This window comes from Cetorhinus maximus, chromosome 11 (assembly GCF_964194155.1).
Source record: "Cetorhinus maximus chromosome 11, sCetMax3.hap1.1, whole genome shotgun sequence".
NCBI classification, from domain to species: Eukaryota; Metazoa; Chordata; class Chondrichthyes; order Lamniformes; family Cetorhinidae; genus Cetorhinus; species Cetorhinus maximus.
In genome coordinates, this window is record NC_135889.1 from 62,216,940 (window position 1) to 62,233,814 (window position 16,875).

The 16,875-nt window shown below is 40.6% G+C and overlaps 1 protein-coding gene across 5 annotated transcripts in view; it reads left to right on the forward strand.

The window, feature by feature from the left end:
- The window catches only part of LOC144686636 (neurabin-1-like), a 112,787-nt gene that overhangs the window by 61,310 nt on the left and 34,602 nt on the right, over positions 1 to 16,875 (forward strand). For 3 of the 5 annotated variants that reach the window (XM_078552097.1, XM_078552096.1, XM_078552100.1), the window contains exons 8-13: positions 1,758 to 1,811; positions 1,917 to 2,146; positions 3,357 to 3,453; positions 3,551 to 3,698; positions 13,489 to 13,539; positions 15,266 to 15,417. In XM_078552097.1, coding sequence (XP_078408223.1) covers positions 1,758 to 1,811; positions 1,917 to 2,146; positions 3,357 to 3,453; positions 3,551 to 3,698; positions 13,489 to 13,539; positions 15,266 to 15,417 — 732 coding nt within the window. The remainder of the gene's footprint in view (positions 1 to 1,757; positions 1,812 to 1,916; positions 2,147 to 3,356; positions 3,454 to 3,550; positions 3,699 to 13,488; positions 13,540 to 15,265; positions 15,418 to 16,875) is intronic. The other 2 variants (XM_078552099.1, XM_078552098.1) reach the window with 1 other exon arrangement.

Below are 16,875 nucleotides of genomic sequence, written 5' to 3' on the forward strand. Positions count from 1 at the left end.
AGCACTGAGTTTTTTTTAAAGAGTTGGGGAGCAAGAAGCCTTCCATTCCATTAACTAGGGCATCTCATTGCACTAATTCGTCTGCTTTGACAGGAAGAAGAGAGGTTTGTGTTCATACTTTTTAAAAATAAACTTATTGCCAGATTGGTACCAACTTCATAAATGCACTCTGTTTTAGAAACCAGGTTTTTTTTGGAACTTTGTGTATTTCATTAGTTGGATTTAAAGATAAAATGTACCTTTAGTAACTTAAAACAACACTATGGTAAAACTTTATTCAAAGTCATCCCATTTTACTTTGAGTACTTGAGTAAAAGGGAAAGTAGCAGCATGGATGCAAAATTGGCTGAGTGACAGGAAACAGAGAATAGAGGTTAATGGATGTTTTTTGGGCTGGAGGAAGATTTGTAGTGAAGTTCCTCAGGGGTCAGTGTTGGCATCCTTGTTCTTCCTGATATATATCAATGACCTAGATCTTGGTGTACAGGGCACACCAGGGCAAATTTCAAAATTTGTGGATGATACAAAACTTGGAAGTACTGTGACCTGTGAGAAGGATAGTATAGAACTTCAGTACGACACAGGCAAGTTGGCGGAGTATGCGGACAAGTGGCAGATGAAGTTCAATGCAGAGAAATGTGAGGTGATTCATTTTGGTAGGAAGACAATGGTGAGACAATATAAAATGAAGGGTACAATTCTGAAGCGAGTGGAGGAACAGAAGAACCTGGGTGTATATGTGCATAAGTCACTGAAGGTGACAGGACAGGAGCACAGTTAATAAAGCATACAGTATCCTAAGCTTTATTAATCGGGTCATGGGATATAAGAGCAAGGAGGCTATGTTGTAGAAGACACTAGTTCGGCCTCAGCTGGAGTATTGCGTCCAGTTCTGTGTGCCGCACCTTAGGAAAGATTTGAATGCATTGGAGAGAGTGCAGAAACGATTCATGAGAGTGGTTCCAGGGATGAGGAACTTCAGTTATGAAAATAGATTGGAGAAGTTGAGACTGTTTTCCTTGGAGAAGAGAAGGCTAAGAGGAGAATTGATAGAAGTATTCAAAATCATGAAGGGTCTGGACAGAGTAGATAGGGAGAAACTGTTCCCATTCATGAAAAGATCGAGAGCGCGAGGGTACGGATTTAATGTAATTGGCAAAAGAAGCAAAAGCGACATGAAAATCTTTTTCATGCAGCTAGTAGTTGGGGCCTGGAATGCACTGCTTGAATGTGTGGTGGAGGCAGGTTCAATCAAGGCATTCAAAGGGGAAATACTGTTACCTGTGAATGAAGAATGTGCGGGGTTACAGGGAAAGGACAGAGGGAATGGCACTAGGTGCACTGCTCACTTGGAGGCCCAGTGCAAACATAATAGGCCGAATGGCCGCCTACTGCACTGTAACAATTCAGGGATTCTGAGCATCATGTAATCCAACCAATGAAGGGAAATGTACCTTAAATTTCCCGACTACATAGACTGGCAAATCTTTGTCTTGGTGCTACCTGAAGGTATCCTTGAATTTGTCATATACTAATTCATCACAAACTGGTTTTTGATAAAAAGAGGTTCAACTAGACACCTGAGTAAGCAGAACTGTTTCGGCCAGTCCTCCTCCTGTATAGCAATGGAGTATTTCATAGTGTCAGTTAACTGGGAAAAGTCATTGGTCCATACCTGTGCATCAGCTTCAATTTACCTATGCAGTACTTTACAGCATCAGTCTAATTGTATTTTCAATTTGTATATTTACCTTCAGCTTCAAACTAAGAACACCATTAGTGCAGCAGAAATCAGTGAAGTGACAGAAAGGGTGTGTAGAATTTTCTACTCAATTTATTAAAAATAAATGCTGCTTTTTAGAAAACTGCACACGTGGACAGCTCTAATACTTAAAGATGTTCTTTATTTACAATAGCTGAAAGTTGCTGAAGCAGAGAAGATTAAATGGGAAACCACAAAGATGCAGCTTCAACAAAGTGTTGAAGAGAATAAAGAGAAAATGCAAAAGGTGGAACGATACTGGTTAGAAGCACAAAATCTTTGCAAAATGGTAAATGAGCACTTGAAAGAGACCCAATCTCAGTATGATGTTTTGGAGAAAAAATATAACAAGGCTAAGAAACTGATAAAGGAATACCAACAAAAGTAAGCTTTTTTATGCACTGAACAATAATATGGTGATGTTTGTGAACTGTTGTATTTAATACGGTGTAGAATAACATTATGCTTCGTTCGTTGTGTTTTGCTTTTAAAGCCGACTACCCTCTACCATTGGTATTTCACCACTGAGATAACAAAAAGAAAATATTTACATTTACATTACTGCCTTTCACTATCTCAGGACAGCCAGCATGCTTTACAGCCAATAAAGTACTTTTGAAGTATAGTCACTGTTGTAGGAAACGCAGTAGCCGATTTGTGTAAAGCAAACTCTCGCAAACAGCAATATGATAATGACCAGATAATCTGTTTTTGTGATCTTGATTGAAGAATAAATATTGGCCAGGACACTGGTGGTGAGGCCCCTGCTCTTCCTTGAAACAGTGCCTTGGGATCTTTTATGTCCCTCTCGGAGAGCTGACAGGCCTCAGTTTAGCATCCCATCCAAGGGATGACATCTCTGACAATGCATTTCCCCCTCACTACTGCACTGGAGTGATAGCCTAGTTTTTTGTGCTCAAGCCTCTGGACTGGGACTTGAACCCACAACCTTTTGACTAAAAGGTGAGAATGCTAGCAACTGAGCCACAGCTGGCACACATTCTAGGAATTGATTAGTATGTATCATATAATGATTTTTAGAGCAGTCCCACAACCCAAGCCTCAGAGTGGCCAAAGAACATTACATGGGGTGATCAAGTGTTCACACACTAATGGAGAATGAAACACATTTTTAAAAAAAGATTCCAGTGATACCAAGCAATATGCCCAGGTGTTATTGCAGGTTGGTACATGGAAGGTTGATAGCAATGAAAGGTACCTGGAGAGAAAAGTTGATACGGATCAGACACCTAGTAAAAGCAATGCATTATGTATTGATTCTGATATTTTCTTAAAAAGGTGTCAATCACTTTGAGCAGGATTGAGGATCATCAACATAAGTACAGTTATATATTAAATGCTCTGTGGAACATGAACATTGAGCTGTTGGACATGTAGAAATCTTATGCCAAGAAAGCCAGTGATGAAAAATATATGGTTAGATAAATATTCTGCATTTGGAGTTTTCGCTTTTTGGGGCTAAGGAAACAAATCCTTGTGCAACAAAACAACAAAAACCAAAGAATTATTTTTTGTGTTGGTTGTAAAATTAAAATTGTGATAAAATGATCTCAGAATCTACTTTTTACTTTAGAGAAATTGAATTTATTAAGAAAGAAGAGGATCACAGAAAAATTCTGGAAGATCAAGAAAAAGAACATGCAGAACAGCTGAAAGCATTACATGATCAGGTTAAAACTGCAATTAAAATTCAGTAGCTCTTTGTGTACAGAGTACATTAGTATATGAAAGAAATAATAGCTGAGCATAAACACATGTATTCTTCAGATACTAGAACTGAAAAATGAACTGCATTCCACTGGAGAGATGCCTCCATCGCACAGCAACAATGAACTGCACAATGCGAAACTGGTGTTTGAGAATCGAGAGCAGTGTGAAGATATTTACAGTAAAGAGGAAGATGAGACAAGCCAAAGTAAGTCATAATATGTAAAAGGGGTAAAGATCTTTTATAGAGTAGCTTTAATTCTGTGAGGAGGAACTCCACAGACCACTGGAATAGGATATGTTTTTGTTGTGCTAAAATTGCATCAATGGCAGCCTTATTTTTACCCTTTATATGACATGCCCCTGTGTGACTCTTTATGTTTCGATACTTGTAAAGAACCCTTCCTGATGTTGTACATTTTCAGCTCATTTTCATCCAAGATATTTCAAAACATAAATTAGCTATACTGTACCTTTGCAAGATACATAAGAATAGCTGGTTAGGACAGCATAGTGTGTGGATTGAGATAGAAGAATACCCTGCTGGGTGCATAATTTTTCTGTTTTCTGCATACCACATTCTCCATACATTGCTAAAGATAGTAAAATGTAGGTTGTGAAGGAAAGTGATCCTTGTAATATAGAAGAGAAACATGGAATTGTTACAGCACAGAAGCAGACTATTCAGCCCATCATATTCTCTGCTGGCTCTCAGCAAGAGCAACTCACCTGGTGCCACTCGCTCGCCCCATGGAAACGAGCTCCAGTAATGATGACAGATTTGCCAAATTTTGTGTCTTCCATGTTAATGTTCAATAAAAGTATGTAGATCATTCAGATAATTCAGCATTAGGTAAGAACATAAATAGGAGCAAGAGTAAACCATAGGGCCAGCCCCTCACCGCTATTCAAGAAAGGAGGATGTGAGAAAACAGAACTGCAGGCCAGTTAGCCTGACAGCAGTTGTTGGGAAAATGTTGGAATCTATTATTAAGGAAATAAGTCTTAACGATGCACTTAGAAAATCATAGTATAATCAGACAATGTCAACATGGTTTTACAGAAAGAACGATCATGTTTGACAAATTGAGTTTTTTGTGGATTTTTTTGTTTGTTCATGGGATGTGGACATCGCATTTATTGCCCATCCCTAATTGCCCTTGAGGGCGTTTAAGAGTCAACCACTTGTTGTGGGTCTGGAATCACATGTAGGCCAGATCAGATAGGTACAGCAGATTTCCTTCCCTAAATGACATTAGTGAACCAGATAGATTTTTACAACAATTAGCAATGGCTTCATGGTCATTATCAGACTTTTAATTCCAGATTTTTATTGAATTCAAATTTAACTATCTGCTGTAGTGGGATTTGAACCCAGATCCCAGAGCATTACCCTGGGTCTCTAGATTACCAGTCCAGTAACAATACCACTATGCCACCGCCTCCCCCGGATGTAACTAGTAGGGTCGATAAAGGGGAACCAGTAGTTGCAGTATACTTGGATTTCCAAAAGACATTCGATAAGGTTCACACAAAAGGTTAATGCACAAGATAAGGGCTCGTAGAGTTAGAGTACTATATTAGCATGGATAGAAGATTGGTTAATAGACAGGAAGTAAAGAGTAGGGATAAAAGAGGCTTTTTCAAATTGGCAGACTGTAATTAGTGTCGCAAGGATTGGTGATGGGCCTCAGCTGCTTACAAGCTATATCAATGACTTAGACAAAGAGATTGAAAATGATGTATCTAGGTTTGCAAATGTTGCAAAGCTAGGTGGGAATGTAAACTCAGAACACAGAGGCTGTGAAGTGATAGGTACAGTTAAACGCGTGGACAACAAAGTGGTGGATGGAATATGATGTGGAAAATGTAAGGTTATTCACTTTGGTAGTAAGAATAGAAAAGCAGAATATTTTTTAAGAGGCGTGCAACTTGCAAATGTTGATGTTCAAAGGGACTCTGAAGTACTTGTACAAGGAACACAAAGTTAGCATGTAGGTACAGCATGTAATTAGGAAGTCAAATGGCATGTTGGTCTTTATTTTAAGGGACTGGAGTGCAAGAATAAGGAAACCTTGCTACAATCACACAGGGCTTTGGTGTATTTAAATTACTGTGCACAGCTTTGATCTCCATATCTAAGGAAGGATATACTTGCCTTGGAGGCGGAACAGCAAATGTTCACTAGATTGGCTCCTGGGATGAGGAGAGGGTTGTCCTTTGATGAGATTACATGCTGTGTAAATTGGCCATGTACTGTCTGGATTTTAGGAGAATGAGGTGTGATCTCATTAAAAGATACAAGAATCAGAATACATTGAGAGGTTGTTCCCCCTGGCTGGGGAATCTAGAACGTGAGGGCACAGTCTCGGATAAGGGGTTGATTAATTAGAACTGAGATGAGAAAATTCTTCACTAGTGTGTGTTATTTTTAGAATTCTCTATCCCAGAGGGTTATGGAGGCTCCAAAATTGAAAATATCCTGGGGGGGGTTTCCATTGACTAGAAATTGAACTGGACCAGCCATGTAATTACTGTGGCTACAAAAACAGTTCGGAGGCTAGGAATCCTGTGGTGAGTAACTCATCTCCTGACTCCCCAAAGCCTGTCCACCATCTACAGAGCACAAGTCAGGAGTGTGATGGAATATGCTCCACTTGCCTGGATGAGTGCAGCTCTCAGGAAACTTGGCACCATCCAGGACAAAGCAGCACACTTGATTGGCACCCCTTCCATAAACATTCACTCCCTCCACCACTGACGAACAGTGGCAGCAGTCTGTACCATCTGCAAGATGCACTGCAGAAGCTCATCAAGGGTCCTTAGACAGCACCTTCCAAACCCAAGACCACTGCCATCTAGAAGAACAGGGGCATCAGACACATGGCAACACCACCACCTGGAAGTTGACCTCCAAGCACTCACCATCCTGACTTGGAAATATATCACTGTTCCTTCACTGTTCCTGGGTCAAAATCCTGGAACTCCCTCCCTAACAGCACTGTGGGTGTACCTACACCACACGGACTGCAGCGGTTCAAGAAGGCATCTCACCACCACCTCCTTAAGAGCAATTAGAGATGGGCAATAAATTCTGGCCTAGCCAGCAACGCCCACATCCCGTAAAAGAAATGAATTTAAAAAAATTAAGGCTGAGATTGACAGGCATTTGGTCACTCGGAATCGAGGGATATGGGAAGTGGGTGGGAAAATGGTGCTGAGGAAGAAGATAGCCATGGTCTTCTGCTTAAACTCTCTTGCCCGCTTCCCATATCCCTTAATTTCCTGAGACCCCAAAAACCTGTCTATCTCAGCCTTAAATATGCTCCATGGTGGAGCATCCACAACCATCTAAGTTGGACAACTCTAAAGATTCACAACCCATGGTGAAAGATTTGACCAAATAGTTGAAAGAGGAGATTGTTGTGCAAAGTGGAGAGATCAGGCACTCTTGAATGACAGGATGACCAAGAACTCTGGTTTACAAGTAAGAAGTTAGCAGAATCACTGTTGTTCCCCCTGCTCAGATCTTCTGTATCACCCTTCAAACTGGCACGTGTGTGGAGCTGGGAATATCATGCACCACTTCAATTTCAGTGTAAGGTGAATTAGATTTAAATAATTTGCCATACTAATATTGGGTATTTAGGACATACCTAGTTTTCCTGACAATGAATTTAATCACATTTTTAGTTAGATGGAGAGATTGTGACCCTGAATTTTTACTCTGCTTCTCACTAATTGGAGCTCAAAAAACTTTTTTCTTGTGTGGATGCTCATAGAGATTTGTCATATGACACTGTAGCTAGTATTCTATAGACAGATAAATAACAATCCATCTGGCCCTGGGATTTTTATGCCTTTAGCTTGTCAAGTTTCCTGATGTTGCGTCTACCATGTTTTTTTCATTGTTAAAAATTCAAGCAAAGTAACAGTTAAACATTTCTGCCATTTCACATGATTGCCTGTAAATTTAGCTTGTTTTCTTATTCATTCATGAGCTATGGGCATTGCTGGCACTTTTTTCCCATCCCTAACTGTCCTTGTGAATCCCTTGGTGGCCCTATCTCTACCTTAATTTTCCAGGATTTGGTTTGGCACTGCACAATCATAACTCCAGTTTCAGCGTACATGATGAATCAGCAGGACAACTTGAGGGCTGTTTTAAAAAAAAAAATTTGGCTTTATGAATAGAGGAAAGAAAATCTGCTAAAGCTTTGGAAAACGCTTGTTAGGTCTGAACTGGGGTAGTGCATTCAATTTTGGGCAGCACACTTGTGGAAGGATGTCAAGGCCTTTGAGAGGGTGCACAAGATATTTACTCGAATGGTGCCAGGGCTGAGGCACTTCAATTGCGTGGAGAAACTGGAGAAGCTGGCGTTGTTCTTCTCTGGTTAAGAGGAGATTTTGTAGAAGTGTTCAAAATCATGAACAACTTTGATAGAGTAAATAAGGAGAAACTGTTTCCAGTGACAGATGGGTTGGTAACCAGACGACACAGTTTTAGTGTGACTGGCAAAAGAACCAGAAATGACATGTAAATGTTCTTATACATAGTGAGTTGTGATCTGGGATGCACTACCAGAAAGACTAAAGGAAGCAGGTTCAGTAGTAATACGCAAAAGACAATTGAATAAATTCTTGAAGGAAAAGGATTTTCAGGACTATTGAAAAGTCCAGGTGATGGACTGTTTGGGTATGTCTACCTAAGAGCCAACTTGGGCATGAGGACCTTTCAGGACATCATGCCCTCCTGTGCTGAATCATTCTATAATTGGATGATTTTAACATACATGCCCATGAAAAAAGCAAACTTTCCAACTTCATTCATACTGACGTATTCATCAGTATAGGTACAGGAATTATTGATTGACATCTAGGCAGGACAGAGACTGGGTATTCTGTGGTGAGTAACCCCTTCTGACTCCCCAAGCCTGCCCACTAACTACAAGGCGTAAGACAGGAGTGTGATGGAATACTCCCCACTTGCTTGGATGAATGCAGTGCCAAAAATACTTGAAGTTTGACACCATATGATGACCAGCGACCTCAACCATCTGGAAAGACAAGGGCAGCAGACGCATGGGAGCACTATACCACCTGCAGGTTCCAAGCCAGGATGGTGTGTGGTTTGGAGGGGAACGTGTAGGTGGTGATGGCCCCATCCACCTGGTGCTGGTCCCATGCAACTGATGCCCTTGTGCTTCTAGGTGGTATAAGTTATGCATTTGGTAGGTGCTGTTGAAGGGTCCTTGGTGTGTTCCTGTAGTGCATCTTGGAGATGGAACACACTATTGCCACTGTACATTGGTGGTGGAGGGAGGATGTTGAAAGTGGCGGATGGGGTGCCAATCAAGCAGGCTGCTTTGTCCTGGATGGTGTTGAGCTTCTTGAGTAGTGTTGAAGCTGTACTCATCCAGGCAAGTGGCGAGCATTCCATCACACCCCTGACTTGTGTCTTGTTGATGGTAGATAGGCTTTGGGGAATCAGGAGGTGAGTTACTCTCCACAGAATTCCTAGCCTCTGACCTGCTCTTGTAGCCACAATATTTATATTGCTGGTCCAGTTCAGTTTCTTGTCAATGATAACCCCCGGGATGATGTTAATGGGGGATTCAGTGATGGTAATGCCATTGAATGTCATGGGGAGATGGCTGGATTCTGTTTTATTGGAGATGGTCATTGCCTAGCACTTGTGTGGCTCAAAGTTACTTGCCTCTTAGCAGGCCAAGCCTGAATATTGTCCAGGTCTTGCTGCATATGGGCATGGTCTGCTTCAGTATTTGAGTTGTGAATGGTGCTGAGCATTGTTCAATCTGCAGCAAACGACCCCAATTCTGCCCATGTGATGGAGAGCAGGTCATTGATGAGCAGCTGAAGATGGTTAGGCATAGGAGACTAACCCACTAGCCTGAGGAACTCCTGCAGTGATGTGCCAGGACTGAGATGATTGACCTCCCCAACAACCACAACCATCTTCCTTTGTGCTATGTATGATTCCAGCCAGCGGAGTTTCTCCCTAATTCCCAATAACTCCAGTTTTGCTTGGGTTTCTTGATGCCATACTTGGTCAAATGTTGCCTTGATGTCAAGGGTAGACACTCTCACCTCGCCTCCTGTGTTCAGCTGTTTCATCTATGTTTGGACTAATGAGGACAGGAGCTGATTGGCCCTGGTGGAAGCCAAACTGAACGTCAGTGAGCAGGTTATTGCTGAGTAAGTGCTGCTTGATAGCACTGTTTCAATCACTTTGCTGATGATCAAGAGTAAACTGATGGGGGTGGTAAATGACAAGGTAGATTTGCCCTGCTTTTTGTGAACAGGACAATCCTTTGCAGTTTTCCACATTGCCAGGTAGATGTCAATATTATAGCTGTACTGGAACAGCTTGGTTAAGGGGCCAGCTAGTTCTGGAACACGGGTCTTCAGGATTATTGCCGGAATGTTGTCAGGGCCCATAGACTTTGCAGTATGCAGTGTTTTCAGCTGTTCTTGATGTAACGTGGAGTAAATCAAATTGGCTGAAGACTGGCAACTGTGATGCTGGGAACCTCGGGAGGAGGCCGAGATGGATCATCCACTCGGCACTTCTAGCTGAAGATTGTTGCAAATGTTTCAGCCTTGTCTTTTGTGCTGACGTGCTGGGTTCCCCCATCAATGAGGAGGGAGTATTTGTGGAGCCTATTGCTCCAAATATCCCTATTCAATCAGCTGAATTGTCTATCCTAGCCACATTTTGCAAGAATGTCACCAGTGATATGGTCAACAAGGAACAGTCTGTATAATTCCTTGATAGAAAAAACAAGATTGGCTTCTACCCTATTTGTCATTATTCTCAATAGAGTGAAAATGTCTGATGATGAGATGTATTCTTTGTTCAATATTGATATGTGGGTAGACTCACTTATTATCCAATATCCCCAAAGCCTAGCTATTCTGTAGGTGTGCCACTCCCCCACCATCTTTGCTTGGTGGCATTCATCACTATTTGAGTAGCTGGCTGTTATAGTCATATTCCCAGAACATTTTTTGCCCTGGGATTACCGGAGCTGATCGGTCAATGCAGTTATTACACAGGAAACCATCGGCAAAGAAAAGTTCAACTCCAGTGACCCCATAAACCTTTGTGGTTTCTAAATGGTAATGATAACTGTTACAAAGTCATGCTTCATAAAAAATTACTATGAATTTACTATCAGGAAACCGCTGATTAATTTACTGAAGCCACATTCCAGTGACTTGAAAATGATACTCCTGAGATGGCTGCAAATTTGCATCACTGTACCCGATCAATTCAAAAGCCATTAAGTGGAGTCAACTAGCTAGAAAACCTCAACAGAGACAATTACCTTGAAGGAGCGTGAATGGGATTATCTTATAACCCATTCTCAGAACATCCCGATAATCACATGGCTGGGTAATACGCATTAGATGTAATCACCTCAGCCAATGAACACTAGCTGAAAAGGAATCCACCCCAGCCAAAATCTAATCAAGTCAAAACTATCCACCTGGAATACACTAGCCATAACCATATTTGGGTAACTGTCAGCTGGGGAGAGGATCATGTGACTAGCCAGCTGCCTCTTTTTATGATTAAGGGAACTGTTTTCTCCAGACCAGTGACTGAAAAAGAGAAGACATCAAAGTGGCAAGACCCCTGTGTGGGTCTTGCCAGATGGGGAGAGAGAGAGGACAAGTTTGAACTCTGTCTGCTCTTTGACTATCCATGTGCTGCAGACAGAGATTTTAGAAAGAACTCAACCAAGCAGCTGCTATTTTCAGAAGAACGGATAATTCATCCTGCTACATCATTAAACTGCCTCGAAGCCAGGATGAGCAGGACCACTGAGCCCAGCCTGGATCCACCCAAGTCATCGACCTGCAAGAGCTGTATCACTTAAATCTTTATTGGACTTTTAAGTATCACTTAATCTATCCTCCCACTGCCTAACTTGTCATTGTGTGTGTGTGTATGAAAGTTGGAATGTTTTGATTATTTTTCTTAGACCGGGTTAAGTAAAATAATACAATCTTTTCAAAAAGCTCAAAATCTGTCTGTCTTTGTAGTCGCAGCACCTAAACAGTTAAACATTCACTGAATTAACAAACACATCCTCTTTAAAATAAACCTGTTGTAGTCAAACAATGAGTGGGGGAGAGGGGAGCCATTTGACCCCTCACCTGATTGTAACATCACCAACAAACCATGATAATGTTGTGGTCTTCAACTATGGAGAGAATACACAAGGCTGAATGACTACAAGTTGTTATGGGAAAGGCAGGAATGTTATGTCCTAGTTTAAACTATTCATCTTTTATAAAACCATGCTTTGTAATGTGGTCGGTATTTGCTGCATTGCCATGTGAGCAATTACTTGGCAGAAAATTCAAGAATCTTAAGTAGCAAACATCCTGAAATCACTCTGTTGCTAAACCGAAATTTAATGAAGACCCTGGAATTGGAGGAAACCCCAAAGAGGGACACATGCACTCGTAGTTGAACCTGCAATGATGTAGCTGATTGACTCTTGAAACCCTTGTATCCTTAAAGTTTGTTGTGGCCACCCAGCCTCAGGGAGACTTGAGATAATGACCATTATCTTAAACTTTTTCTTGTGGAGTAATCTGCTCAATTCTCTGAGATCGAAGATGGAATAAAATTAGTTTAAAACTCTCTTTCCTGATCAGATGAACTCCCTTGATTGTCAGAAATTGTAAACTCGCATGCCAGTAGACCAAGCTGCTGTATTTTGGGCATCAACTTTAAGTGGCTGCTACGTTGAGGGATTCTGTGAAAAGCCCTCAACTAGACGTTAGTAGCCTTAGCCACTGATTTTTCAAATACCTGCTGACAAGTTGTGTGTAAGCATGTACCATTTCTTGTGCAAAACACAAACACTCTTGCAGGGTTAGCCATGGCTCAGTAGGTAGCACTCTTGCCTCGAAGTCAGGAGGGTTATGGGTTCAAGTTCCACTCCAGCACAGAAATCTAGGCTGACACTGTAGTGTAGTACTGAGGGAGTGTTGAATTGTCAGTGTTGTCTTCCAGAAGAGCAGGGGAGTTATCCATCCGGCTGATATTTATCCCTCAATCAGCATCACTAAAAGCAGATTATCAGGTGTTATCACATTCCTGTTTGGGGGACCTTGCTATGTGCAAATATCATGTTCCTGCATTGCAACAGCGACGATACTGTAAAAATATTTCACTAGCTGTAAAGCACTTTGGCCATCCTGAGGTCATGAAGTGTACTATTGTAAATGCAAGTCTTTCTTTAGCCTACCTGCGAATCCAGCTTCTTGGACTTGTGACTGAGGAGTGAAACTAGTTTACTTGAGTGCTGGGAAGAACAAATTGATGCTCCAGGGTGTAGAAAGTCCTTGCATATTACATGCAATGTCTGCAAAATGCCTTCATTTTATTTCTACCCATGCACAGAAAAGTGTGAAGAAGCAAATTTCTAAATTCATCCTTTTTAAATTGTATGCTTTTTCTTGACTGTTTGTTGAGGACAAGCTAATGACAAGGACTTGTACACAACAAGCAGCGAATACCAGTACTGGGTATGGAAAACCTTATTTAACTTTTGGCATCAAGGGTTTCCATCTGGTATTCCTAATCAAGCACAACACAGCCAAATGCAGGGTAATCCGCCACAACAATATGTATTTCAATTCTTCTTTAAATTCTTCTTTCGGGTTTGATAACCAAATTTTGAGGTGGTTTGTGTTATGGAAGATATGTTTAGGCACTTGATTGAGACCACTTGGACTTAATTTAATAAAGGACCTTTTGAGCTGGCAGGGAATGGTTCTTGTCATCAGTTTGAATAAACCCCAGATTAAGAGCTCACAGATGAACAGAAAATGTGTTAATTTCTTGTTCCAATCCACTCCAAATTATTATATTTTCTAAAACTAAACATTTTAATCAGTGGTGCTTCTAATCATTAAACATGTAGCCATTAAAATATATTTTTCTGTTTTTTGCAAAGCTTCCAAAGCTGCTGGGGAATGGGAATGTAGCAACACTTTCAAAACCTGTGGTAAGTTGGTACACTAAGTTAAATTATTAAATAAATTAAAAGGATTCTCATAAATTAAAATAATTTAAGTTTGAGAGCTATGAACAAAAGTTAAATACAAATTTGTGTGTCCGCATAATAAAGGAAGTTTAAACTGTATTGGTGGACATTTGAAGTGTTTAATATGTTTAACCACTGATTAGCCCCTCTCATCAGTACCCATGATGTACTGAAATTTTCTTTTTGACCTTCTCAATGAGAGTTAAAGCTATTCCAGCTAATAGATGAATTTCTCACTATGAAAGCTGCTAGATTAGTCTCGCTCTTTCTCCCAGTGCTCAATCCAAAAGAAACTGAAAGGAAGATTTCTTTGTTATCAATATCCCTCAGGCAAGGCTTTGATTTTGCCTGTGAGATAAATGTAGCTAATTATTAGCTAATGTAGGAGCACCAGACGGTAGGGTTTTTTCCAAGGAACATTGGGTGAAGGGGGTGAGAAGGCATGGAGTTAATGGTACCAAAGATTGTTGTGGTATTGGACAATGTGCCTTGTGGTCACTTTGGGCTGTATTGTTTTACCCAGGGATATATACCTTGTTGCATTGCCATTTTAGGACCACACAGCTTAATGAAGGGGGCCTCCTGCAGCAGTCCAGAGGGTCATCAGAACCAGAGGCTCCACTCCCCAAGAAGGTCAACCCTTGGCTCCAATGATCCAAATGGAGGGGTTTCCCTGCACTCAGAGGGACCTACTGCCTTCCCCACCCCCTGAAATATTTATTTTTATGCCTCCAAGGTACCCTCATGATCTCATACCTGCCTTAGCAACACCCATCTCTTCCAATGAGGTTTCCAAGGTTCTAGAGCTGTGGCCTTTGATTGGGCTAGCAGAATTAGTAGGTAGCCTCTGGGGACATCACTGAACCATTCTCGTTATTGGCAAGTCTAGCCTCGGGAGCTGCATTTGGCCCTGGCATCAAGGTCCCGAAGTCCATGGCAAAATCAAACCGTAACTTTACAGTCGTGCAGAGTGAGATAATTAAACAAAGCAGGAGAGACAGATGGCAGAGTGAGTGGGAGGGGGAATGGGACTTGAGTGAGGAAGGAAGAGTGAGGGGCTAAGGGAGAGCAGTGACTGATGGGAGTCGATATTTGCCTCTGGAGAAGGGAGCCATCAAGGGTACTTTCAGTCGTGGAGGGTGGCAGGAGTAGATGTGGGTAATCGCATTTGTGTGGGGGTGGTTATGAGGTTGTGTTTGTATGTGTGTTGGTGGTGGTGGTGCAGAATAGAGTACCAGAGTACTTCATGTGCAACGTTCTATTTTGAACTGCAGTGATTACTGTTAATGAAGGACAAGTTAGTTTGGCTATGTTGGTTGAGATGGTATATTGGGAAAAATCCCTGCTTCTCCAAATGTTGCCATGGAGTCTTTTACATTCACTTAAACCACTGGAGGGAGCAGATTGTCTCTTTTTATTGTCACTTTCAAAAGTTTATATTTCCACCAATGCAGCATTCTTGTACTTCACTAGAGTTTTGATTATATGTGCAGGTTCTGAAGTTGTGGTTGAAACCAAAAGCCAAACTCAATTGCAGGAGTGCTTCTATCTAGTCATATTGAGAAAATGAGCTAGATTAAGTTTTTTCCCACCTTGGGTTTAAGTCTAAAACGTCTTGTCTGAAAATTAAGTATTTTACTGACTTTTTAAATTGCAAATGTCTTTGTAAACTATTTTAATATTTCAGATTTTGATGAGGCTGTTCCCGAAACCAAGCGATTAGACACGAGTTCACACAAAGCAAAAGCCCTGCTTGCTTTAAAAGTTAAAAGACAGCCTCCATCTAGGTTCAAACTAAAGGAATCTTTTGGAGCTGGTGATGATTATGAAAATATACAGGTAAAGACAGTATAAATTGATATATTTTTGACAGATCACTTCTAATACAACCTGTTTAATCATTTTTGCACTGAATTAATTAATCAGAATTAAACAAAGTAGATAATAAAACAACTTAGGAATTTAGTATGGGTCGAGTATCCTTTATCTGTAAATATTAAAACCAAACACATTTAAAAGCTGCACTTTTTTTTAAAACCTCATCAACTTTTAGCACAGGAAGCCTGTGACCCGCGACCCGTGTATTTATTATTCAGTGGCATGTCTTACTTTTCTACCCATTTTATTCATTTTAGACTATAGCTAGCCTAGACTTTGGCGATTGTAATGTAAGTAGGCCTATGTGCAGTATCCAAAAACAGAAATTATCTGAAATCTGAAACGTGATTGGTTTTGGAAAAAGGATACCTGACCTGTACTCAAAATGAATTATCAGATAATTTACAACCTTAGAAGTTTGCCATGCGGCAAAAGGTCATTTGGATTATTATACTTGAGCATGTTTTGCTATGGTGATCTTAGAGCCCTGATCTTGCCCCACAGCCTTGTATTTTCCTCTGCTTCGAACATCTATCCAGTTTTGCTTTAGAAAATTGGATGGTTTCTGTCTCTACCACTCACTGTAGCAAGATATTCCATATTCTAACAATACTCTGTATAAAGAAATTTCTCCTAACCTATTCCGTCTCTATTCCCTCTTGAATTTTTAAATTAATGGCCTCTCATTACTGCTCCTCCAAACAGAGGAAATGGCCCTTCCCTATGCACTTGATCAAAATTCTTCATAACTTTAAAAACTTTCATTAAATCTCATCAGCATTCTCTGCTGCGCTGAAAATATCCTAGTGCCTGAAGCCTCTCATCATAACTATATTTTCCCATCCTTAGTATTATCCAGGTGAATTGATGTCCATCCTATATTTGGCGCTAAAACTTGACACTTAACTATAGCCTAAACATTTTGTCAATTCACGATTATTATTTTACTGTTGTACTCTATGCCCCAGTATTAAAGTATTGGCCTAAGAATGTATTTATCTACTAATTCTTTCATGGAATTATATATTTGAACAAAAAAAGGTGTCTATGTTCATCCACATTCTCTAAAGTCTTCCAATTAAGTAGCTACTCTCATTTATTTTTTATTTTCTTCCCAAAATGCATTGCATCACTTAATCTACATTAAATTGCACCTGCTAGTTGTCTTCCTATTTTGATAAATTTTCTGTCTTCCTAAATCGTTCACAGTGTCAATTCTCCACTCCCAAAGATATATTTATTCCATTCAAGTTCAGTGTTCAGTGATTCCAGTTACACCACAGGTTAAATGTCCTCCAGTATTTCCTGTTTGCCAAACCTCTTTGTGCTATCAATTTTTGAGATTTTTTTCCTCTATATCCATTCCAAATTGTCTACATACACAGAGAACAAAAGTGGATCTTATGCTGACCTTTTGGG